This window comes from Apodemus sylvaticus, chromosome 10 (assembly GCF_947179515.1).
Source record: "Apodemus sylvaticus chromosome 10, mApoSyl1.1, whole genome shotgun sequence".
Classification (NCBI taxonomy): domain Eukaryota; kingdom Metazoa; phylum Chordata; class Mammalia; order Rodentia; family Muridae; genus Apodemus; species Apodemus sylvaticus.
This window is the reverse complement of record NC_067481.1, coordinates 24,006,175-24,032,209: the sequence shown is the minus strand read 5'-3', so window position 1 is coordinate 24,032,209 and position 26,035 is coordinate 24,006,175. Positions and strand designations below refer to the sequence as shown.

The following is a 26,035-nucleotide window of genomic DNA, read 5'->3' as shown; positions in this document are numbered from 1 at the left end:
ATCGCAACTTTTCGGTCTGTCCTCCAGGTCCCGGTCTTGGTGCCTTTCTTCCTCCAACAGTCTGCGTTACAGAAAGTGGGAGGTGGCCTAATTCCCCGGAGGCTGAAAGACCCCGACTCTGGGACAAAGAACCGGAAGAGGTCTAGGAAGTCTTTAGGTTGGTTGCCCCTCAGATGTTTAGCCCAGCCCCTCCCGACCCCATCTACCCGCAAAACCCTTCGGACCTCCGACTGTGCCTGTACAATACTGAAGCGAACTCCTTGGTCAGGGAGGATGAGGAGGCGTAGGGAGAAACGAAAGGTGGTAGGAGATGGGTCTCTCCTCCAAAACTCACTCTAGATCAATTCCCGTTTCCAACAGAATTGCTGCGAGGGGAAGGGATATGTTTATCAACAGAGGTGTCACCCAGGGGCAAAGCGGCGATGAGAAAATTTAAAGAAGTCTTCCCTTCTGGAAATCTTTGCCATCTGCTGGGAAACCCTTACAGTAACTCTGCAAATACACCATGAGAACAAGGAGTGGTGCCCCCTGGAGTTGTTCAACTCACAACTTGTACAAAGCCAATGGCAGCCTCCTTCCAGAATCCAAGCAGGGCGGTAGAGGGAAAAACATCTAGGAAGGAGAAAGAGGCTTGGTTGGCACTTAGTCTTGGAGTTCTGGAGGCAGACTGCAGCAAGGCCCAAATGGAGCCTGGGGCGGGGATGAAGCGGCAGAGGTTCAGGGGCTAGTGAGAAGTCTCCCTTAATATCAACACCTTGAGGCCAGAGCTCTCCTGGACCCCTTGCAGAGTGCTTGGTCGCCTTGCCCCACTTCAGCGAGGTCTCTGGAGGTTGAGACTGGCGTACCTGGGAGATAGGGGGCAATGGGGGTAGGGTGGGCGCAGAACTCTGACCAGGGATGGGGACTGAACGAGTGGATCTTGAGTCCGCTATGAGGTCAGGTTCTCAGCGGCAGCACGAGGATCTCCTAGATGTCTGGAAGGAATCCTTCCAAGTCGAGAGAGGGGACCAAGCAACACCCCCTTCGCTTCCCCTCGCCTTGCTTCCTCTCCAGGGTCCAGCTCAGAGGCTCTCCGCGCTCGGGCCACCTCTTCCAAACTGCTTCGCTTTCTTCTGCGGAGCAAAGGACTTTGCGATATTGTAGCGGTGGCGGCGACTCAGGCTAGCGCCCCCTCCCCCCTAACGGCCTCTTCTCCCGCTCCATTGCTCCAGTTCCCCCTCGCCCTCCCCTGCTCTCCCACCTCGGGGACGGCGCTGGGGGTGTGGCCAGGGGGCCGGTATAAAGTCCCGGGAGCCGGTCCCGGGCAGCCGCTCAGCCCCCTGCCCCCCGCCGCCTGCTGGGCCGGCCGAGGATGCAGCGCAGCGCCTCGGTGGCCAGGCTCGCTCCGCTCCAGCGTGCTTGCTAACTTCCCCGGCTCCGTTCCTGCCTGCTGGGGCCGCCCTGTGTCCTCTGAACCCTCCGGGTCTGGTTCTCTAAGCTCTCTGGGCGCTGCCTCCGGGTCCCTTGCAGCCCGCTCGCGAGCCTACGCTCCCCTCCTGCGCCCCACCCTCGTCTTCACCATGCTGCCCTTCGGCCTCGTGGCCGCCCTGCTGCTGGCCGCAGGGCCTCGGCCGAGCCTGGGCGACGAAGCCATCCTCTGCCCCCCTTGCTCCGAGGAGAAGCTGGCGCGCTGCCGCCCCCCCGTGGGTTGCGAGGAGCTGGTGCGGGAGCCTGGCTGCGGTTGTTGCGCCACTTGCGCCCTGGGCTTGGGGATGCCCTGCGGGGTGTACACCCAACGCTGTGGCTCAGGCATGCGCTGCTACCCGCCTCGGGGGGTGGAGAAGCCCCTGCGCACACTGATGCACGGGCAAGGCGTGTGCACATTGCTGTCGGAGATCGAAGCCATCCAGGAAAGCCTGCAGACCTCTGGTAAGGTACACCTACCTTCCCTTGGCCACAATTCCCAAACACCCTCCTCCCTGGAACTTGGTTCCCATTCTGGCTGGTCTGGAAGGCCCGTCAATGCCCCCTGTGAGTTGAGAAGGGAGGTACGTGGCGGAGCCTGATAGGAACAGCCAAGAAAGGTGGCTCTTAATCCCAACACCAGTTGCCACTGGTCGAAGGGAACCTACCCCACCTCTTCATCTCAAACCTACTTCTTTGGGAAGAAGGGCCTTGGCCTCAGTGGTAAGCCTGGCTCCTGAGGCGATTCTGGTAAGTTAAATGACCTAATTCAGTTACATTTGTCATGTTGAGTTAAACTGTGATAATGATAGTGTGTGTGTGTGTACACGTACACTCGAGCACGCTCCCTCTTATGCATACGTGCATGCATGTGTATGTGTGTGGGATAAGAATGGTGTGTGTGTGTGTGTGTGTGTTGGGATGGTTCCTTCCTATTCCTGATCCAGAGCCTGATCCACACCCAGTTTCAGGTGTGTGTGTGTGTGTACACACGTACACTCGAGCACACTCCCTCTTATGCATACGTGCATGCATGTGTATGTGTGTGGGATAAGAATGGTGTGTGTGTGGGATAAGAATGGTGTGTGTGTTGGGATGGTTCCTTCCTATTCCTGATCCAGAGCCTGATCCACACCCAGTTTCAGGTGGAAGCCAGAGGTGTGAGGAGCCAGGGGCTGGGCCTTTCACTAATCACTCTGTGGTGAAGAGGGACATACAAATCAGAAGGACCTCTGTGGTAAAGAACACTAGACTTGGACTTCCCCCAAAGGCTCAGGAAGCAGGGGAAGAGAAGGCAGGGCTCTTTCTTTCTGCCAGGTCGACAACTCCAGGTTTCTCGCTCTTTCCTTCTGGCAGATGCCATCTGAGGGCACTGGAGGGAAGTACTGGTTGCCAGTCCAGAGCTGCAGACCCTTGGGTATATGGGACTGAGAGGAAAGGAGGGCCAGATAGACAGATCTTGTATTTACTCCCTGTCCTTTGTCCACTTGTCGGTGGGCCTTTCTCAGTTTCTTCTTGGAACCTTTCTCTCCTCCTTCTGCTGTTTCCTGCTGTGTCTCTCAACTTCCAGTTTCACCAAACAGCCCTGAGTTCTCTTTTTCTCGGTCTCCTGAGCCTGACTCGTTTCCTTCTCTTGCTCTGTCTTAGTTTGGTTTTCTGCAGTCCTCCCGCCTCCTCTGTCACTCTTTTGATGTCTCTGACAGTGACTCCTGCATGTCCTCTGCTCTTTGCACAGTCTGCCTCTCTGCCCCCCCTAACTCTGGTTATTGGCCCTTCTCTGACTGACAGCCAAGCTCTTTCTTCCCTGATATTTGAATCCTCCATTGTTGCAGTCCGGATGCTGGGACTTCAGCCCCAAGCTTCCTGCTCTGGGTCCCAGACCCACTCCACTTCCTCAATCCTCGGCAGCTTGTTAGTCTGAGGAAAGCAGGATGCAGGGAAAACAGGAAGGAGGTGGACCCCAGGGGTGCCTCTCTGCCCTTCCTGCTCCTGGGGCAAGGAGAGATGGGTCAGCAGAAAATATTCTGGGAGAAATGCCAGATTGGCAACCAGCATTGCTGGTCGAGGAGGAGGGTCCCCGGGGGAGTGAGACTGAGAGAGAGAGGGTTGAATTTTTAGGATGCCCACGTTGAGTCTTCGCTCACTTCCCACTGGTGGGCATCTAGCCTCAGGTCAAGATGGCGGGCAGTCTCCCTTCTTCCCAACTTGAGTCCAAGCCAGAAGAGCTCTACAAGAGCCTTCTCTTGGGGTTGCATAGGAGCATCCCTACCGTGTGGAGGAAAATCAGATCCCCAGATTCTGGAAGGCCTGGCACAGTTTCTGATTGCTCGGTGGATGTGAGGCTAGCTACCTTCAAGAGGTGTCGGAATAGGAATAGGGTGCCAGTATGTCTGTCTTGGAATTCAGATTTGAAGACACCAATTTCCCTCCCATTTCGTGAACACAGTGGACACAACTATCAGAAGAGGGAAATTTTGGTGACAGGAGGGCAGACCTTAGTCACTTGATTGGCAAGCTATGACCAATGCTTTCTGGTCATCCGAGAAGTACTTCCTTGTCACGGCCTGGCACCTTTGCATCATGGCGGGAATACCTAGAGAGCTGTACCACAGCCTCACAGGATCTCTGGTGAAACACTGAGGAGGGCTCAGCCCACACCTTACACTGTCAGTAGGCCACTGTCCCTTTTAGGTCTTCAGGTTTGAGACCGGAAATAAAGGGCATTATTTTCTTTAATAAGAAATAATAAAGGGCATCTAAGTCTATTCTAGGTGTTCTTTGCTCTGGGGGCTGAGCTTCGGATGATCCTTTAGGTGAGTTGTTCTTTGGCACAAGCTCATTTTTTTCCTAGGGGCAGGTTATCCTTTCTTTCGAGTCTGCCTTGCCCTCCCTCCCTCCCCTCTGACAGGTTGTCGATCGATCACTGCTACCAAGGCTACCAGAGGTGGGGATGGGCGTATGCATCAGAAGTCTACAGTTTCACATCTCGTGGTACTGACTGACCCTCGACTTTTGAAATCCGAGAGAGTGTTCGATGGGGAGGTCAAGCTTGTGACAGGGAGTTCCTAAACCAGGCTCTGGGTCCCTCCGGGACAGAGTTAAGGAACAGTCAGGCTGGGTTAATTTTTACTCAACATAGCAAATATTATTCCTACTTCAGTACTGAGAATCTAGTTATGTCATGGAAACTGGGCTTTCCCAGACATTCTGTGCTTTAGGGGAGAGGGGAGGAAGAACGCGGCTGCTTAGAGTTTTTCTTTAATATTGACATAGCCTAAACTATTGGTGCTTTAAGTGGCCAGAGACACATGTCCCTTCCTCCTCTCCACTTAGGCAACTCCAGTTTTCTCCTCCGTCAAGTGTCTCATGGTTTTGAGAGCATAGGTCCATAGCATAGGTCCATAGATTGCAGTGACAGTGAGGATGAGGATGGAGGAAATGAGGCTAGCTGGAGACCATAGAGCAAGGGAGCAAAGTTGGGGAGTCACAGGAGAGGAGAAGACTTCTTTGCAGGATCTCTTGTCTCCTTAGGGACCATCAGCAGGGAACAATCATGAGGTGCACTTCTTGAGCAAAATCTCAGAGAAACAGCCTGGTACCTGTCCTGGGTCGTCTTGTATTCTCCAGCTAGAGTCTCAGGGATGGAGGAAGAGAGAGACCTTTTGTGTGTGTGTGTGTGTGTGTGTGTGTGTGGCAGTTAGATGACCTTCTGGGGCATGGCTGACACTTCTGAGTCTGGCTGTTAGGATGCACTCAGTTCTTAGCCTGGGTGTCTTAGAGGAGTCAGGGGCTGGTCTTGAAGAGAAATCATGAGAGTGAAATTAGATAGTGGGAACACTTTGCCTTCACTGGGGCCAGAGCTGTACACAGCATCTCCCTGGGGGCTCCTGGTCCTGCTCTGCAGAGGAGAGCAAGACTTCTGCCATGACTGGGTGGCTGTCTGCCGAGCTCTAAGCAGGAACTAGATGAGAAGACCTGCTTCACATTGGCAACTCCACCTTCTAGACAAGCTTCCGGGTGACCTAACAAGAGACCCCTCGCCCACCCCTCCCCCTCAGCTCCTGCTCGGGGTCATTGGGTCTTTGATAGAGGACATTAGAAGCTGAACAGTGCTAGGAAGTTAATGTTTTTGAGAGGCTCGGTGTTGCACCCCTCCCCCACGGAAGCTCAATACCTAGAGGTGGACTCCGGGACGAGTCCTCAGACCACCACGTAAGCATGGATGGATGGGAGAGAAGTTACAGATTAAATGGAAAGTCAACAAACCATGGTGAGAGAGACCGGATGTTAGTGTGTCCTGGCTTGGTCTGTGTTTCTGACCAGGGCTAGGGTCAGAGGACGTGAGGGGATGTGGACATACATGCACACCTGGTGGAGCACGTGTCTGCACATGTGATTGGTGGTAAACATTTGTGACTCTGCGTCGGGTGGGTGGATGTGGGCTTAATCTATCTTATGACCCCAGGTGAATAAGAAGTTGTTCTTCCAAGATGGTGGTTCTTTCTAAGTGTAGATTCAAACCAGGGTTCTCTGCGTGGACCACGTGCAGGCTGCTGACTCAACTGTGCCCAGTTAAGGCCGTCTTCGATAGGGGGCCATTTAATTCTGACATCAGCATAAGCGATGTTTCTGGGCTTGCTCTGCGCCCTGTGCCGTTCTAGGTTTCAACAAGCTATTCAGTTGTTCTCGTTAATGGTGACCATCTTAAATCCCCATGGATAAACCCTCAAGGACTTTATTGTGGCTTCTATTCACAGAAATGCACGTTGGGTAATGGTGTTGTGGTCAAGTCTCTGGGCCATATTTGTCTGTGCTCTTGAGGGCTCATTGTATCATAGCTCTGAGACTGTAGGATGTGTGTGTGTGTGGGGGGGGGAGTGCTCTCTGTCTCCTGAGGCAACCCCTTTCTTTAAAAACTCCTAAAACAAAACGAAAAAAATAATTTGAGAGCTAGGAGCCAGCTGTGGTGGCGCCTGCCTATAATCCAATACTTCGGTGGCAAAGGCAGGGGGAGGGGAAGTTGAAGACCAGTCTTCGCTACATAGAAAGTTCAAGGCTAGCCTGGGCTATGTGAGACCCTGTGTCAAAACAAAAGAGAAAGAAAAGAGATATTAAGGCTGGGATAGTAGCTTAGGGGTAGAATGTTTGCCTAGCCTCAAATCCTTCTTTACTGCCGAAAACACTTCTTGTTTACGGAGAAGAACCTGAGACTGGCAATGCCATTTCTGGCTGAAAAGACGGGGAATCAGAGAGAATAAACTAATCAGAATAGGGCTGGAGAGATGGCTCAGCGGTTAAGAGCACTGACTGTTCTTCCGAAGGTCCTGAGTTCAAATCCTAGCAACCACAAGATGGCTCACAACCATCAGTACAGCTAAAGTGTACATTAAATAAGTAAACAAATATTAAACTGATTGGAACCTGTACCTAGAGTCAGTCCTGAGATGTGTTTCGTGAGTCCCAGTGATCTCCTCTATGCAACTTAGCTGACTCTCCCAAGCTCAATGTGGCTTTGGGACCTCCCTGGGACTATCTGTTCATCAGAAGCAGAAGGATGGTGGTATCTAACTGCTCCGTCTATTTCTGCTTGTTTCTAGCACTTCACTCAAGACAAAATTTGTCCATAGTGAGTCAGTTTTACTTCGGAATGGAACTTAGTGGAACTTTTTTGTATGTTTGTTTTTTATTTTGTTAGGTTTTTTTTTTTTTTTTTTGATGGTTTAGAGATCTTCTTGCCCAGTGTCCCTTTGTTTATGTGCCTCTCTTCCGTGGTCCCCCAAACTAGAAGAATAGAACAAAAACCAACTCCCTGGCTTTGGCTAGGCAGAGAAATACCATTTGACCCAGAGGCAGCTCTGGGACTGTTGCCATGTATGGAGGAACCTGCTAAATCCTCAGAAAAAAAAAAAAGTCCTGACGCAAACCAGATGTAACCTCCTGTCCGCCTGCCAACATCTGGCATACTGGCAGGGCCTCTGCACTTGGGCCCGCATTGAGCTGCCAAGTCTGAGTATTTCAGAGGTGGCTCTGATGTGCTGAGAAGCCTTCCAGCCTCTTTCTCCAGCTCAGCCTTGCGTTCTGGCCTTGGCAGCCAAGAGTGAGCAGCAGGTCACAATGCAGGACCTTCTGGATGGGACAGCTCACGTGGAGCCTTCAGGAGGGGCCGTGCAGACAGGGTCCGCCCTCATAATTTGCATCTCCAGATAGCCCATGGCCTGCTTCTGGTTGACTCAAATGGACATTGAATGGGGGCTCAAGTATAAATAAGGTTGTGAGAGTTAAAGGTAGAGGCTGGAGAAATGTGTGTGGCTTTTATCTTTTTTTCTGGGGCTACACAGGGTCTTGGTCTCTCTGTCTCTCTGTCTCTCTCTCTCTCTCTTGCAGACGCACACACTTGCAGACGCAGACAGTGGGAGAACCTTTGGAGCCAGACTCCTTGCTCATGGAAAATATGATTTTAGCCCTAGGGATCCCCGGCAGGCTCAGCCAGATGCTGAAAGAGTAGAAAAGGAGACAGGAAGAGTGAGCAGATGGAGAGGGGGATGGTGGGAGGAGCTGAACAGAAAGGGAGAAGATCCAGGAGTCTCCCCCTCCCATTGCCTGCCTCAGACCTCCCTGCAGGGCCCAAGGGACCCCCCCCCTGCCATCTGGGCAGTTGCAGCTGGTGATTCATCATGGTGACCTGGGTGGGGAGAGGAACAAGCCAAGGACTTCAAGAGGAATATGCTCCCAAGGAGATCCAGAGGAGCTGGGTGGAGATGGGGGGGGGGGGAGGGGGCTCATATTCCTTCCTTCCTGCCGTGCGGTGGAGACTCCCGGTGGAGCGTGAACCTCGGTTCTGATGCTGACCTCTGCCTTTCTTGGATGGCCCTGCAGACAAGGATGAGAGCGAACATCCCAACAACAGCTTCAACCCCTGCAGCGCCCACGATCACAGGTGCCTGCAGAAGCACATGGCCAAGATGAGAGATCGGAGCAAGATGAAGGTCGTGGGGACACCTCGGGAGGAGCCCCGCCCTGTGGTGAGCGCCTCTGACCCACAGATGTGCATGCTTATAGATATCCCACAATTACTACACCTGGGCCATGTTCACCCAGCAAACGCTGAGGCTCCCCAGGTACAATATGACCTCATTGTTACCCAGGGAGAATCCTTAATTTCTCACTGTGATTCCTTTTTCACTCTGCACATGAATATTGGCACAGCAAGTTGACTGGTAAAATCCAGGCCCACGCTCACTAGTGTTTCTTGGTCCTTTTTGTTTAGTTGGTTTGGTTTTTCAAGATAAGGGTTTCTCTGTGTAGCCCTGGCTGTCCTGGAACTTGTTCTGTAGCCCAGGCTGGCCTTGAATTCAGAGATTGGATTGCCTCTGCTTTCCTAGTACTGGGATTAAAGGCACACACCACACCAGCCTGTTTTTTTTATTTGTTTGTTTGTTTGTTTGTTTGTTTTTGTTTTATTTAGTGGTTATTTATTGTAAGGTGGCCTTTGCAGCCCATGCTAGCCTAGAACTTCCTAAATATACCAGGCTAGCCTTGAGCTTGGAATAGCTTTCCTGCTTCTGCTCCCAGAGGACAGGCATTTGCAGATATGTGCCCCCACCTCCCACTTCTCTAGGAGTGCTTAGTGTCAAAACCTTCTCCTCAAAGTCCAGTGTTGGCGCCTGAGTCTGAGTTTCTGGTTTCGCTTCTTGAGCCCCTGACCCTTTGTTCAGGACCCTTAGCCCCCTTTAGCCCAGAGCCTCAGCTTGATCCTCCTGCCTCTGTCATCTGCTGAGCAGTGTGCTCTTCTGTCCCCAGCCCCAGGGTTCCTGCCAGAGTGAGCTACACCGGGCCCTGGAGCGCCTGGCCGCCTCACAGAGCCGTACCCACGAAGACCTCTTCATCATCCCCATCCCAAACTGTGACCGAAACGGCAACTTCCACCCCAAACAGGTGGGTCTCCCTAAGCTCTGTTCTGCTCTCAGCATGATCTGCCCACCTCATTCCTTTTGGAGATGAGAGGCAGACTCAGAAAGGACCCTGGCCAGCCCGCGCTACAGAGTGAGTTCACAGCGGACAAACTTGATTTCCTTCCAGGGTCCTTTGCAGCGTCTCAGAATCCTCCCCCCCCCCCCCCATAGATGATGTAGACCCTGCTCCCTGTGCTTTCCCTCCCCCTCCTCCTTTCCTCAAAGTAGTGTTCCCTGTCTCTGACTATCCGAAGCTTCATCTGGGTTGTGGGATCCCAAGTTAGGAGACCTCAAGGAGAAAACAGCTCATCCTTCCGCAGCCGAGCTCAGACTCCCCCCCGGTGCAGTCAAGAAGGAGGTAGAGGCAGGTCTGGCGGCCTGAGGCTGGGGAAGAGGGGTCAGGAGAGAAGGCAGCAGGTAGCATCACACTCACTCACTGATTCAGACCGTCCAGCATTGCAGCATGAGTAATGAAATAAGCAATGGGGTGTATTTGATGCAGTTAATTATTGATTAAAATCCAACAAGTATACATTTATATCAGGATCCGTTTTTCCTGTTATATAATGCTACATGTAGTTTTTGCCCCTAATTTTTTTTTTGTTTTTTTTTTAGATAGGGTTTCTCTGTGTAACCCTGGCTGTCCTGGGACTCACTCTGTAGACCAGGCTGGCTTTGAACTTACAGAGATCCGCCTGCCTCTGCCTCCCAAGTGCTAGAACTAACGGTGTGCACCACCACTGCCCAGCTCCTGCCCCTAATTTTTATCGCAACAAAAACTATGGCACTTGCTGGGCAGGCATGGTGGCTCACGCCTTTAGTTCCAGCGGTTGGGAGGCAGAAGCAGGTGGATCTCTGTGAGTTCAAGGCCAGCCTGGTCTACAAAGCAAGTCCAGGATAGCCAGGACTACACAGAGAAAACTTGCCTGGAAAAATAAAAAAACCAACCAAACAGGAGACTATGACTCTTGACCCTTTATCTCAAAACAAATTCTGAGCCTTGAGCCAACCTTCATTCTGACTTTGAATCTGGCTTTGAAATATACTTTTGTGCCCTGCCCTGCCTTGCCCACCCCTGGCCTAATTCTCACCTGAATTTCAGCCTGACCTCAGTTCTTCTGACTTTGACTTCTGTCTTTATTCTGATTTAAGCTTCTTGCAACAACCCTGCCTCGGCTTCCTAAGTACCAGGGTTACAGGCATTGCGCCGCCACGTCTCATCCAACTGCTTCTGACTTGGACTCTCAATGTCACCTGGCTCATGGTTTAACCATATCCCTAACGCATTTTCATCTGTGGTCCCGATGCCGCCTCTGCTCTCAGCTTCAAGCCCCAGCCCAGTCATGACAAGCTGAAACACCTCCAATGAACCCAGCCCTTACAATCATCTATGTCTTTCAGTCTAAGCCTTCTTGGGTCCGGCCTCTGGAAGCTCTGTAGATCTCTTGGGCGAGTCTCCTCACTACAGTGAGCTCCGGGGAATGGTGCTCAGAAAGAGTCCTTGTCTAAAGATATCATCTTGAAGGAACAACTGTATGACCTGAGGGCTGGTGATGTGGACTACTTGGGCTCCTTGTCTGCCTGGGACCTGACCTCATTCATACCTTTGTCTTGGCAGTGTCACCCCGCCCTGGATGGACAGCGCGGCAAGTGCTGGTGTGTGGATCGGAAGACAGGGGTGAAGCTACCAGGGGGTTTGGAACCCAAGGGGGAGCTGGACTGCCACCAGCTGGCTGACAGCTTCCAAGAGTGACACCTGCCAGCAGGTGGGGGACTCAGTGCCCCTACTATGCCCCTGTGCTCTGGGGGCTGTAGAGTTGACCTGGCATAGAGTCTTGGTTTGAGTCCTGGCTCTCTGCCTCTGGCCCTGCCCAAACTTTCCCTTGATGTGTATGTGTGTGTGTGTGTCTGTGTTTGTGTGTGTGTTTCTGGGATGTATCCCATGGGGTAAGCCTGAGTCTTGGGAGTACCCACAATGGGCTTAGATGGCCCAAGAGGTCTGAGTGTAGCAACAGGAAGCCCCAGTGTGCTTTGAAATCAATCTTGAATTCACTCATTCATTCATTCATTCATTCAGCTATCTGGAAACATGTATTGACAACAAACTATGTGCCGGCTTTAGTTTTCAGCCCCGGGAAGCCTCATCCTGATTTCTTGTGATTGTGGCATGCGAGGTGTTCCCAACTAGAGGCCTGTGGGAGAAAAGAAACCTCATTCTTGGAGTCAGAGAGAAAGGGAGTTGTGAACATTGAACACCCACTCAATCTGGCCAGAGCGTGGGAAGGTGTGGAGTAGGACCCGAGGCTCCAGGAGACCCACCTCTGCTCTGTGCTGTGTGGGCCTCTTTCCCGGGGCCTCTGGGGCACTAGTTTGAGTGACAGGGCTCATCTTTGGCTCTGGGTATTCAGTCATCTGATAATGCTTGCAGATGGCTCTCCGCTGTGGGAGAGGAGTGGGGTGACGAAGGCCTGACGGACAGGGGGCAAGGAGGAGGGCTCATCACTTTGAGCAGACAGGAGAGAGGAAAGAGTGTAAGATTGGATTGTGTGTGTCTGAGGGCGAAGAAGACTCAGTGCTGGGGATGGCCCTAATCTGGTCCCTACTTGTGGTTACTGGTCATGAAGACACCAGGATATCCTATCCTTCCAGTTGCCTACCACCTGTGGCTCTGCCTCTGTCCCCACATTTCCTTTCCCTTACACCTCCTGTCCCACCCTCTCTACCCCCCCCCCCCCTGGGCATTTTCTGGCTTGCCTGGATAGATTTAGAGACCTGCTTGTTGGCTATAATGTCTTTTCATTCTTTCTTCTTTTTTTTTTAAAAAACAAAAACAAAAACAAAACAGAACAAACCCAAGTGTCCAAATCATTGTGTTTGGTTGATTTATTTATGGTTAGAGTCAGGGATGAATCAGGGGTGGAGGGAGGTGGGACCTTTCTGCTCTGTGAGGGGCCACTGCGGACCAAAAGCCCTCTCCGTGAGGTTTCTCCCCAGGCACCCCCAGCCTGCAGTCCCGTTGTCACAGCGGAGTAGGGTCCTGTGGTTTTGGATGCCAGGGAAGCCTCATCTGTTGGCTTCTGAATCAGGGACTCAGTGGAGCTGGGAGATAACCTGGCGTTTGCACAGGATGATCACAGTTTAGGTTATTTAGACGGGGATGGAGAGGTCACTCTGCACTTGGGGGACTGGACAGCGGAGGTAAAACGCAGCGAGCTGCATGGTGCCAGTGTCCCTGTTCTGGGACGAGGGGCTAGGCATGCTCGACGAGGGGCTGGGCATGCCCCAACACTGAAGTCCGAAAGCCTGGGACAATGGAAACCTTTGACTTTAGGCTCTCAGCGTCAACCTACGCTTCAGGACGTGTTCCTTCGTGGATTCATAGAAATGTTCCCACAGCTTCTACTGACACGGGTGGACGTGAATGTGTGTCTATGGCTGGTATTTTGTGTGTGTGTGTGTGTAGGGATGGGCTGATTTCCGATGGAAGTTCCTCCCTAGAGGTCAGAAGCAGCCTGGAGACTCTATATTGAGTCTTTTGAGGAATAGTGGCTTGTCTCTGTCCTTGTCCTCCAGTCCCTTCCCTTATCCAGAGACTCCTAGGTTTCTTTCTTTTTTCTCTCTTCAAGACAGGGTTTCTCTGTATCCCTGGCTATCCTGGAACTCACTCTGTAGACCAGGCTGTCCTCAAACTCAGAAATCCTCCTGCCTCTGCCTCCCAAGTGCTGGGATTCGCCCGGCTGACTCCTAGGTTTCTAACTTCATTGGTCCCCAACTTCTTTAATTACCTGGACTTTCTACGGAGGGCTATAGCTTGGCTGCTGCTAGCAGCAGGAGATTATAAAGTTGAGAACTGTCCCTTCAGTGCCTGGCCTTCTCCTTTTGGGGCCTCAGCCAAGGCATGTTGGGGTAGTGGGGTGGTGTAGCCTGAAGATTAACTTTCAGGTTCCTGGGCTGAACAGATGGCTCAGCGGGTAAGAGCCCTGAGTGCTTTCCTAAAGGTCATGAGTTCAAAACCCAGCCCCCACATGGTGGCTCACAACCATTTGTAAAGAGATCTGACACCTCTTCTGGTATCTGAAGACAGCTACAGTGTACTTGCATATAATAAATATATAAATACATACATAAATAAATCATAAAAAAAATTTCTGGGTTTCCTTAGCCAGGTATAAGGGCATATTTCTTTCCCTAAGGCATACACCTTCACATCCCTGCTTCTTTAGCCCTCTGGCTGGGCTCTAGCCTTGCACCCTTGATAACAGGTTGTAGGAGATCTCTTTCCTCTCAGGAACTTAAAAAGCTGGGTGGTGGTGGTGGCGCACGCCTGTGATCCCAGCACTCTGGGAGGCAGAGGCTAGCCTGGTCTACAGAGTGAGTTCCAGGACAGCCAGGGCTATACAGAGAAACCCTGTCTCCAAAAAACCAAAAAAAAAAAAAAAAAAAAAAAAAAGCAGAGCTAAATTTAGTAGCACATGCAGTGCCTCATGACTGTGTGTGTGTGTGTGTGTGTGTGTGAGAGAGAGAGAGAGAGAGAGACAGGAGAGATAATGTGACCTCTACAGAGTGTGTTTCTCCTGGCAATGCATGAGTGGATCTTTATTCTAGGGAGTAAACTATAGACCTTGAAGAGAGCTGTCTATCACCAGGTATCCGAAGCTGCGTGTGTACTTTGGAGGGATTTCACATTTCATACAAACACCCTTCCTCTCTTGTGTATGTTGTCATATGTCAAAGAAAATAAAAGCGACACTGTTTGCGTGACATTCTCAGAGTCAGAGATGCCCTCCTGATCTGTCCTCCACATGTCCTGGAATGTCTGTAGTCCTAGGACTGGCAGCTTAGTAGGAGGGGGAAGGCAAGGGCCAAACTTGTTTGGTTGTTTGTTTTCGAGACAGGGTTTCTCTGTGTAGCCCTGCCTGTCCTGGGACTCACTCTGTAGACCAGGCTGCCTCCCAAGTGTTGGGATTAAAGGTGTGTGCCACCACTGCCCGGCAGGACCAAACTTATGGGGTCACTGCACCTTGAAAACTGAGGTCCTGTCTGCTCTGCTCTGCCACCACAAGAAACTTGTTCTTTCTAGACTAGCAAGGTGGCTCAGCGGGTAAAGTCACTTGCCACCAAGCCTGAAGACCCGAGTTCAGTTCCCAGGACCCCTGTAGCAGAGGGAGAGAATTAAGTCCTGCAAGGTGTCTTCTGATCTCCACAGGCATGCAGTGGCATGTACCTGCCCACACATTACAGTCTCAATCTCTGGCTCTCGCTCACACACACACACAAATATATGCAAAAAGGTTATTTCCTTCTGCTGCGGTGGGGTTTGGGGTGGGGGGGGGGGTCTCAGCTCATCCACGTGCTGGCATTTAGTTTCTGGTCCCATCACTTAGTGGAAATCAAACCCTCATCTGCTAAGGGTAGGTCAGCCTCGTGCCCTGTCATCTAGAAAAGTCCTGCAGTTTAGCTCCTGCCTTTCCCTAGCTCCTTCCAGAAAAAGCCTGTCATCCCAGCCCTTTGGTTCTCTGCCACCAAACTGCTCCAGGAATGTCGTGACCCGTGCAAGGACTTGGGCACCTCCAAAGTTCCCCTTCCTGGAAGGCATGTGGTTGTTTGGCAAATGAACCCCACCCCCACCCCCCCCCAGCTAAAGAAATTCCCACTGTGTTTCAGGCCTTTATGGTAGCGCCACCTCTGATCTAGGAGAGAGTAGGGATGTAGGTTGAAGGAGTTGGGAGACCAGGAGCAGCTGAGAGGCTGGGTCTTCACAGGGAGGTGAGAGGCGAGGAGCAGTTTTAAGCACAGGAGGTCTGCAAAGGGACCAGCCTTTGGGCAGCACACATTGTAGGGGACAGAGAGCACCTTAGTCCTCGCTAGGGATCTAATTAGATTCTGCTCGTTCTGTGTCTGCAGCCCCAGGGGGTGGGGGGTTGAGGTCAGAGGGTAGAAGAGAAGAGTATGCAGATAATTAAAAACACACTCTCCTGAGTGGCAGGCGCCAGAAAGACCACCACTCCCCTTTCCTTCTTTCCTCGGGTCTTGAGGTCACCTCCCAACCCCCCTGTAGACAATCCCAGTCTGGCTGACAGAGCCTGTGAGTTGAAACTCCAAGGGACTGGCTTCCCAGGCCCTTACACAGTCTCTAAAGTGCAAACAACATATTTTCACCATGCAATGGTATTTAATTACACATAAAAACAGAGCCATTAAACTGAAATTAAGCCCTTGTTGGAATCACTTAATTCAGGGCATGACAAATTGCTTTCAGCAGAGGCGGTGGTGTGGTCCCCTGGGGTGGAGCTAGGGGGAAAGAACTGAGATTAGCAGCTTCCATGGCTGGCTCCATCCCCTCATTCTCTTGGTTCCTTTCCCAACTCTAAATTCTGAAACTGGGGCCAGAACCCTCTTCCTAAAGACCACCCAAGCCAAGAGGGAGGCTCTAGATACACTCAGGATGATAGGAACAGGAGGGTGGGAAATTGCTGTTCAACTCAGTTACAGACAGCCCGGCCGGGCTTGTTGGATGGGAAAGTCGAGGCCCAGATGGGAATCCAGAGCCAGGATTAGGACCTTGGCCCCCAGCCATGACCACAGATGCTGGATTGTCCCTCCCCCCACTCCCCCTAAGCTAATATCATTGGATCCTGGGCCTAGAGAGACGTGGGGACTGTGTAGTGAGGGTTGGAGACCAGAATGGACCTTTGGTGACTTTCTGGGGACAGCTTTGGAGTCAGACTCTGGAATCAGACAGACCAGGTTACTTACCCACTGTCTTGGGTTAGGGTTTTACTGCTGTGAACAGACGCCATGACCAAGGCAACTCCTATAAGGACTACATTTAATTGGGGCAGGCTTATAGACTCAGAGGTCCATTACCATCAAGGTGGGAGCATGGCAGCATCCAGGCCGCACGGTGCTGGAGGAGCTGAGAGTTATTCCAAGGCAAACAGGAGAAGACTGGCTCTCACTTGGCAAGGACTCCTCCCATCTCCAGAGTGACACATTTCCTCTGACAAGGCCACACCTCCTCATAGCGCCACTCCCTGGGCCATTCAAACCACCACACTCACTCTCCCTGAGAGGTTGGTCTGGTGAGACCTTTTGTAACAAATCTAGCAGAAATTAAGATATTCTAAAAAAGATACTTGCGTCTCTCAATTGGACCATTGATTGGTACAATGGAGTCCAAAGCAAGGGGATATTTTCCAGGTATATTATGTTAGGAAAAGGAAAAGTTCTGCCACTCACAGGGGTAACGACTTTCAGAGAGATTTCACACAGTTCTAAGGACTTATCAGACCACCTTACAGAGAGAGACCGAGGCCCCAACAAGGATAGCTTACTGGTGGGCAGAACCACACCCTAGCCAGGACTGCTTACTCCTGCCTATCTTTGGCCTTCTACTTAATCTGTAATCTCATTTGAGGTCTCTGGAAGGCAGACTTGGAGTTCTCGGCATCTCTTTGTTCCTCTTCCTGGCTCTTGTAACTGGCTTATAGAGGACAGGTGGCCACAGCACAAGGTATGACTCTAAGTTTGGCAACCACGAAGGGGCAGAAACATAATTTGGGGATGCCTGCCACTTGAAGGGGGCTGGGCCTAGGTGGAGAGTCAAGATGGAAGTTCCATCAGTTTCTGGAGACATTTTAGTCCAGGGAAACTTTCTCCTCTTTCCTCTTTAGGGCCGTCAGCTGCTTTTTACCTGTTCACCCTGGCAAAACAAACATTTTGCTATCGCATATAGAAGACACAAGTGTACACGATCTATATACAATAACTAGAAGCATTCCTTAAATTTGTAAGGGAATTCAGAATTTGGTTGTTGGCATGGGTACTGGCTAGTTTTATGTCAACCTGACACAAGTTAGAGGCATCAGAGAGAGGAGATCCTCAATTGAGAAAATGCCTCTATAAAATCCGATTGTAGAGAAGCTGGAGGGCATTTTCCTAAATAGTGATTGATGAAGGAGGGGCCAGATCATTATGGGTGGGGCTATTCCTGGCTTGGTAGTCCTGGGTTCTATAAGAAAGATGGCTGACAAGCGAAGGGGAGCAAGCCAGTAAGCGCCATGGCCTCTGCAGCAGTTCCTGCCTCCATGCTCCTGCCCTGCTTGAGTTCCTGTCCTGACTTCTTTGATGATGAACTGTGTGATGTGAAGTGTAAGCCAAATAAACCCTTTCCTCCTCAAGTTACTTTGGTCATGGTGTTCCATCACAATAATAAGATCCCCAACTAAGACAGAGCTACAGACTTAGTCTTCTAAGCCAAAGACTCTAAATTTAACTTTAGAAATTGCTTCTGGCAGGGTGTGGTGCTGTGTGCCTTAAATTCCAGCAGAAGCAGGGGGATCTCTGTGAGTTCAAGGCCAACCTAGTTTACATAATGAGTTCCAGGACAGCCAGGACTACAAAAATGAGACCCCATTCCCCACCCCCTGCAAAAGAAGTAACTTCTATGAATTTTTTTTTTTTTTTTTTTTTTTTTTTTTTTTTTTTTAGACAGGGTTTCTCTGTATAGCCCTGGCTGTCCTGGAACTCACTCGGTAGACCAGGGCTGGCCTCGAACTCAGAAATCCGCCTGCCTCTGCCTCCCAGAGTGCTGGGATTACAGGTGTGCGCCACCACCACCCAGCTTCTATGAATATTTTATACTTAGCTATGAAGCTAACTGTTACTGACCCTGACTCTGTGTATAGATAGATGCCTCTTAGGCTACATAAGCCTTCAAGTGGATCTCTGAGTTTAAGGCCAGCTTGGTCTGCAAAGGGAGTTCTAGACAGCTAATGCTACACAGAGAAACCCTGACTAAAACAAACAAACAAACAAACAAACACACAAACTCACAGCTATGTAAGCCCTCTATGGAGTGATAGGTATTAGATGTTTGTAAATCCACATAGTTACTTAATTTTCAAAATAGTTTTGCTTTTTTTTTTTTTGTTTTATATGTGAGTGAGTGTCTTTCCTGTATGTATGACTGAGCACTATTTGAGTGCCTAGAGACCTGGATTACTAGCAGTTATGAACCATCTATGGATGCTGGGAATTGAACCTAGGTCATCTTGTGAATGCTGAGAATTGAACTTGAGTCCTCTGGTCAGTGCTCTGAACCACTGAACCATCTCTCCAGCCCTTTGTTGGTTATGTTTTTGAAAAGATGTGTAGCTAGCTGTTGTCATCAGCTGATAGTTATGTCATAAAAACATATAACCAAGTGTCTGTAGCGTTCTATAGAAGCATAGCCTCTGACAGTGAAACAAGATGTAAGGATTTTGATCCCAGGTTGGGGATGGTAAGAACAAAAGTTGAGGAATTAGTACCAGTGAACCCTTTAGGATCACTTTAAGCACCTGAAGTTAGGTATTTCACTTGTCCTAGCATCTCACACCATGGGACAAGCAGAGAACAAACCGGATGGTTGATCAGTAATTCTTTTCAGAGAATCTTGTTGGAGACAAGGGAGGAAGCTGTCAGAACCGAACTAAAGTCACACCGGGCATGGCAGCCCTTGCTTGCAATCCCAGGGAAGCTGAAACAGGAGGACCAGAAAATTGAGGCCAACCTTCAGCTCATGATACCTTGCTTAAAACCAACAAGGGGCAGAATAAGTAGTCCTCTAATGAGATGCTGTGTGCTTCCTTCCCAGAAGCCCCAGCACCATCACTCTCTGGGCTGTAGCCATGTGTTCTTGCAGGTCAACCTGTTTTTCCTCCTTTTCTTCATGTTAACCCTTTCTTTCTTTCTTTCTTTCTTTCTTTCTTTCTTTCTTTCTTTCTTTCTTTCTTTCTTTCTTTCTTTCTTTCTTTCTTTCTTTCCTTCTTTCTTCCTTCCTTCCTTCCTTCCTTCCTTCCTTCCTTCCTTCCTTTCTTTCTTTCCTTCCTTTAAGGTTTATTTCATGTATATGAGTACACTGTAGCTGTACACCAGAAGAGAGCATCGATCCCATTCCAGATGGTTGTGAGCCACCATGTGGTTGCTGGGAATTGAACTCAGGACCCCTGGAAGAGCAGTTGGTGCTCTTAACCACTGAACCATCTCTCCAGGCCCCCATGTTATCCCTTTCAAAGCTTGCTTTCCTTAACACTTTGGGTTTCCACCATACTTTCGGGTTTCTTTAGTCTTCCTGTGAAGTCTCCACCCTCACCTGAGCCTGTGTGTCTGCTATGTGTCTCCATCATTAGCTTAAAGGGCGTGGCTCCCCCCTTCTCTCCTCCATTCCCTGGGCAGCTGTTGTGGTTTACAGCTTGTCTGCCCTGGACATTTTTCTGGGAAATGCTTATAAGATTGTTCTTGAGTGTCTGTTTGAGTCCATTCCTAAATTCTTTTATCAATGAGACTAAGAACCCCCCCAGTAGGGAATCTCCCCCAGTAGGCTTCCCAGCCCCAATCACCCTACCTGTGTCCCTCTGGAACCTGGGAACCTGCTCTCCCTGTAGGAATCAGACACCATTTGTCACAGTGATTGGAGAGCTGTCTGAAAGGTCAACGCTCCAAACCCTGAAAGGCAGGGGACACCTGAGGGAAGTGGGGGCAGGGAGATAGAAGGCGGAGATGGGATTTCCATTTCCCTGGTGACCCAGAAGTGATTCTGTTAGCTAGCTGGAGGGCAGCGGTACTGGGGACAGGAGGTGCAGCTGTGAGTATCTTCAGTGGACGCTTGGGTGAGCAGTCAGTCCTTCTTTTCCGAGAGCAGCACCTCATGCCCTGCCCCTGAGGCACAGCTCAGTTGCTAAGTAGGAACTGACCACTCCTGTCCCCTGGTTCCTTAGTGTGGTTTCAAGCTCATACCCTTATCTTTGTCTGCCTTGGCTTTTGGCAGAGAGGTCCTCACAGCAGGGTGCCGGGGTGGGGGTGGGAGATCTGGGGCCTGGTAGCTTCCCCAGCTGCAGGGGGCTGCCGACACCAACAGATGCTTTAGAGCAGTTGCTTCCATCTATCCACTAGCCCTTGGGCCCTGAGATTGAGGTGACCCAGCTGTGTGTGAGCAAGCTTAGGCAGGCTGCTCACACACACACACACACACACACACACACACACACACACACGCGCGCGCAGATTGCTGAGAGAGGGTGGTGAAGTTGCAGAACAACTGCCCTGGCCTGCAGCAGCTGCAGGGGGCTGCCCAAGACAGGCTTGGGTGCTGGCAGACAGGCAGGCACAGGCAGGGGCCAGGTGGGGGGTTGGGGGGTGACGACGACTTTTGGTTGCTTCCTCCTCCTAATGTTTGAGCCTGACCTTCCAAGCTAAAGGAGATGGGAGGGAGGGGAGCAAGGGGCTTTTCTCTCCACCCAGGGGAAATTAGACTAGACTGCTCAGGAAATCAATGCAATTTTCCAGCTTTGTGGAAGGTTAGTTGGACAATAGGGTATTTTTTTTTCCCTTTAAAACTTTTTTTTTTTTTTAAATAAAGAGAGAAGTCCAATCGCTTTTGGCCGAGTTGTTTTCCTGACTTCATTTCTCAGCCATAGCTGAAGGCTTCTCATTCAATGTGACATGTGACTGCTTGGTGACCCTGGCCTGGTCTGCAGTTGTGCCAGGGGTCAGTCCAGGCCAGCTGGAACCCATGCTCCCTGGGTCTGTGACCATCTCTTTCTCAAGAATCCTACAGTGGGATCTGTAGGAGCCTCTGTGGCCTGTCGCAGCCTGCTCGTCCCTAAAAGAGAGAACGGACATAGGAGCTGGTGACTCTTAGATGCTCTATGACAACATAAGCCAACACAGGGGCTTATATGTTTGTGCACATCGTTAGTCCCAGCACTCAGAAAACAGAAGCAGGAGGATGTCTGTGAGTTTGAGACCAGCCTGGTCTACATAGCAAGTTCCAGGACAGCCAGGGCTACATTAGTGAGATCCTATCTGGAAAAACAAAAACAAATAAATAAAAATGTATATAAAAGCTGGGCGTGGTGGCGCACGTCTGTAATCCCAGCACTTGGGAGGCAGAGGCATGTAGATCTCTGAGCTCGAGGCCAGCCTGGTCTACAGAGTGAGTTCCAGGACAGCCGGAGCTATACAGAAAAACCCTGTCTCAAAAAACAAACAACAACAACAACAACAACAACAAAAAGTATATAAATTGGGGCCTCGAAAGAACTGAAGATGCTCCAACCCACCCGTGACAGTGAGTGGAAGGCAAGGGGGTCCCCGGAAGGCAAACTGTCCTTGTCCTTTTCCCTGGGGATCGTTCTTGGGCCTCTTAGAAGGAAAAAGGCCTGGCAGGCTGAGGCAGGGCTACTTCCAACTCTACAGATGATGGAGTTGTGGAGAACTCAGACAACTTTGGGGAGAGCGGGGCTGTGCCACATCAGAGAAGAGACAGCTGAGTGTGGGCAGGTGGAGCAGGGCCAGCTCTGGCTGGCTGGGTAGCCAAGAAGGACCAGGGCTGGGAGCTGCCTACGTGCAAAGGTTTTTGGTTTTTTTTTTTTTTTTTTTTTTTTTTTTTTTTTTTTTGTAGCTGAGCCAGTATGAAGACGCATGGGGGTGGGGCACGGGCAGGCCTAGACAGTGACACCTGCCTGTCTGAGCCACAGATAAACTGGTGGCAGAAGCAGGTGACGAATGAGGACAGTGTTCTTACCCCCAACAATTCACCTTGGGGTTGGAGAGGGGATCTTCCGGCACCTGAATAAACAGGGACACATTTGAAAGACAAAGCTGTCATTGGGATAGTCACTTGGGAAGATGGAAGGAGAGGCACCAGAAGAGCCCGTGACTCCACGTGACTCCACGTGACGCCGTGACTCCACGTGAGAGGCTTGGATGTGTGAGCACCTGGGAGGTGCCTGGGGCCACAAACCTTAGTCCTGTCTGTGATGTACAAGGCTCAGGAGCAGGGGAGGGAGGTGGGGAGGATTATCTCTGACCTTGCTTTACAGTCTCAGCAGCTGCCCACTGACTGTTCTGGGTTTCCCATACCCTGTCCTCCAGCCTCTTTAATACCACTCATGCCAGCCCCAGGGCCTTGGCACCTGCTGCTCCTTCTACCCAAATCACTTCTTTAATCTCATCAGCCTCAGGACAATGGCACCTCCTTTGGTAGTTCCTCTGCCAGTCTCCCCACCTTTTCTTTTATTCCTTCTCTCTCTCTCTCTCTCTCTTTGTTCCCTCCCTTTCTTCTTTTGACAAGGTCTGGAACCTTCTTCTGTTTCTTCTTTAGCTCAGTCTGGAACTAACCATGTAGCCCAGGCCGGCCCTTAACTAGTTAAGGAAACCTTTCTTTAAGCTCCTGAGTGTTGATTCTAGGCACAAGCCACCATCCACCTTTTTAAAAAAAGATTTATTTATTTATTATAGCTAAGTACACTGTAGCTGTCTTCAGACACCAGAAGAGGGTGTCAGATCTCATTACGGATGTTTTGTGAGGCACCATGTGGTTGCTGGGATTTGAACCCAGGACCTTCGGAAGAGCAGTCAGTGCTCTTAACTGCTGAGTCTCCACTTTTTGGTTTGTTTGTTTTCTTTTGTTTTCTCAGACAGGGTTTCTCTGTGTATCCCTGGCTGTCCTTGGACTCGCTCTGTTCACCAGACTGGCTTTTAACTCAGAGACCCACCTGCCTCTGCCTCCAGAGTGCTGGGATTAAAGTTGTGTGCCACCACCTGGGCCTTCCATCTTGCCTTGTGAGGTCTGTGTGTCTCACTCACTGTGCTTTTTCAAACATTTACTTTTCTGTTTCTCTACAGCACATGCGCTCTCATCTGTTTCCCTTTGGGTGTCCTGAGCCTGGCACACAGTAAATACTCAGTGAATGTTTGCTGAATGAATAAAAGACAACAAAGGAGACAGCTGAGCAAACTTGAGTACTGCTGGCTGGTAAGACAGCAGGACAGGGGTGGGGGTTGGGGGGTTGGGGAGTGGGGGTGGGGCAGTTCTTGTCCTGTCTTCTCCTGTCCTGGCCCCTGCTGGGTCTTAAGGAGAGTGTGGTAGGAGAGTGTGTGTCCCGATAAGAAACCACAGTTTGCGCAGCTTCTAGAGCCGGTGGCTGAGAGGGAGGTGTACCAGTTTCCAGGTAGAAATATTAGGGGTGGGTTTTCCCAGTGTCCTCATCAGCTCGGGGCTGGAGATTATTTTCACCCCTCATATGATAGCTCAGGACGTCCGTTATCTTTTGGGCTGTGAGCCGCATGTCACTCTGCACCGCCAGGCAGGACCAATGCTTTCTAAGAAGCTGGGTATTTTCTCCCCACCATGCAGTCTCTGGGTGAAACCTGTGTGAACACACAGTGAGACTGCGTCTGGGCTGTGCGTCCAGCAGGGCCTGGCCACGCTGGGCCCTCATCTCTACATCTGGCTTCCAGCGTTATGGGAAGGAAGTATCTAATGTCTGAGGCCCCGCAGTGTGGTATTTGTTACCCAGACCTGTGCTGAAGGAGGCGGGACCTCCAGTCTGGCTTTTTCTACAGGGTCCTCTTAGATTCACAGAGAAGCAGGGACCTAGGCCCAGATCAAGCGGAATTAGGGGGGTGGGGTGGGGTTACAGCCCCTCTCTGCTTTGGTGTCCTGCTCTGAACTCCCAAGCCCTCACATTCCTCCCTTCTCACATTCCTCCTAGGCCCAGGCTCAGATCCATCTTCTGTCCCATGGCCCCACAGCCAAACTTCAAAAGCCCAGATCTGACCAGTTCTCCTTTGGAAAAGTCCTTTGATGTCTCATCATTACCTCTAGGGTGATGTCCAAGTGGGTTATCCTGATGATTGTGCATTGCACAACCAGTCTACCAGTGTACAGTGGTCCTGAGGCTAACTTCATTTTATTTGTCTTGCATGTATTTAAATGTTCGGCATGTGTGCCTAGATCCTTTGGAGGTCAGAAGAGAGCGTCAGATGCCCTGGAACTGGAGTTATACATGGTGTATTGACTGGTTTTGTGTGTCAACTGGACACAGGGCTGGAGTTACCACAGAGAAAGGAGCTTCAGCCGGGCGGTGGTGGTGCACACCTTTTATCCCAGCACTTGGGAGGCAGAGGCAGGTGGATTTCTGAGTTCGAGGCCAGCCTGGTCTACAGAGTGAGTTCCAGGACAGCCAGGGCTACATAGAGAAAACCTGTCTCAAAGAAGAAAAAAAAAAAAGACATGGGTTCAATTCCCAGCACTACACAATGGCTCACAACTGTGACTCCAAGGGAGTTCTAACGCCCTCTTCTGGCCTCTGTGGGCAATGCAAAAATGTACATGGTGTGTCCAGGCTCTGCTCTGTCGGGTCTCTTTTTCTGTTCAGGACTCAGGAGATAGCTCTGAGTGTCCAGAACCAGCTTTGGTGCTAAGCAACTTTATTTTCCATGAGGCACCCAGGGTTGTGTGGAGGACTCTCTCCCTTAGCCTAGAATTGGGCACTACTAACTGGGAAAACTTTGCTAACATCCTGCAGACCCCAGGGGTGGAACAGAGTCTGATCTCATGCAGGGAGGGCTGGTCTTGGCCTGTACCACTGGCCCAGCACCCCTCACCTTGAGTCTGATCTACTTTTCCTTCGTTGAAACCATATTCCCTCAGGTCTGACCGTCCAATGGCAAGGATGCTCTGTAGGCTGATGGCGGGCAGGGACAAACACTTGCTTCACACTGAGTTACAGTGGGCTTCTTCTGTGAGCTTCCCCTTGCACGTCCTAAGGAGGCAGGCGGACTGGACCAAGAGGAACAAAGGGTTTATGCAGGGCTGGCAGGGTGTGGGAGGAAAAGGACCCAGCTTCTTTAAACAGCTGGGTAAGCCGCCTCTTTGCATTCCTGACTCTCTGCTGCCCCCTTGTGGTTGTAAGGTCGGTGATACCACATGGTTATGAGTGTGTGTGTGTTTGTGTAGGGCCCAGCAAGACTGGAGCTGGGGCAGAGATATACTTGTATCATCTGTACTGTAGCAACAGAATCTCTCTTCTCCTACCCACCAGATGTGGGCTCCTTGAGCATTGCCAGGCAGCTGTTGTTTACCAAGAAACTGAGATCGAAGTTTGGGGTGATATTCATTTGCAATGGGTGCGGAAGGAGGGATTAGACATGAAGAAGGTGAGCACTGCTGAGTCTTTTCTGATCATGGGACAAGGGTCTTCTACTGAGCTAGCCTAACAGGTCACAGCCAAAGTGAATCCTGATTCAACATCATAGAATAATTGATGACGTTAGACAAGAGTCCATGCTTGTAACAGAGTCCAGGGATCTGTCTATCATTCTCTTGGGAAAAAGATTCCAAGACCTTGGCAAATTACCCCTAAAAATCCAAGGCATCCAGAATGTTACACCAGACAGCTAGGAGTTGAACAAACTGTAATCGCTAGATCTCAAGATGGGAGAACACTGTGAATACTGCCTTAGAGAAGGCCACACTGACAGAACCTTCATTACAAAGCGGAAGACGCAGGGGTGTGAAAATTCACTCCTGTTCTATACCCAGACTTGACTCTGACAACCTTGGAGCAGGCTGCATTTGATGCCCCCCCCCAAAGCAAGCTGAAGTGGATTGCATTATAGGGTGCATGTGCTGTGGCAGCCTGGTCTGCTCTGGTTGAGTCCCTTGGCCTGGTCTCTTCTCCATCATAATTGTGGAGCGATGGCCCCAGGTCTGAGATGGAGTGTGGTCTCTTCAGGTAAAGGCTTTGATGACCATTGGCTGAGATTTATGAAAACATTAACCCTGCCCCCACTGTGTGTGTGTGTGTGTG

General features: G+C 50.7%; 1 protein-coding gene across 1 annotated transcript; it reads left to right on the top strand.

Moving 5' to 3' along the window:
• Positions 1-1,294: 1,294 nt before the first annotated feature.
• Positions 1,295-12,260, top strand: Igfbp4 (insulin like growth factor binding protein 4). Its single transcript, XM_052194937.1, has 4 exons — positions 1,295-1,908; positions 8,320-8,465; positions 9,244-9,378; positions 11,014-12,260. The coding sequence occupies exons 1-4, from the start codon at positions 1,560-1,562 to the stop codon at positions 11,146-11,148; spliced, it is 765 nt and encodes a 254-aa protein (XP_052050897.1). The 5' UTR covers positions 1,295-1,559; the 3' UTR covers positions 11,149-12,260.
• Positions 12,261-26,035: the final 13,775 nt, after the last annotated feature.

Bases quoted from the DNA above. Each gene is read 5' to 3' on its own strand.
- Igfbp4 (XM_052194937.1), top strand. From the start codon at position 1,560: ATGCTGCCCTTCGGCCTCGTGGCCGCCCTGCTGCTGGCCGCAGGGCCT. The intron at 1,909-8,319 runs GTAAGGTACACC...ATGGCCCTGCAG, and splicing joins GGAAAGCCTGCAGACCTCTG to ACAAGGATGAGAGCGAACAT. The intron at 9,379-11,013 runs GTGGGTCTCCCT...TTGTCTTGGCAG, and splicing joins GCAACTTCCACCCCAAACAG to TGTCACCCCGCCCTGGATGG.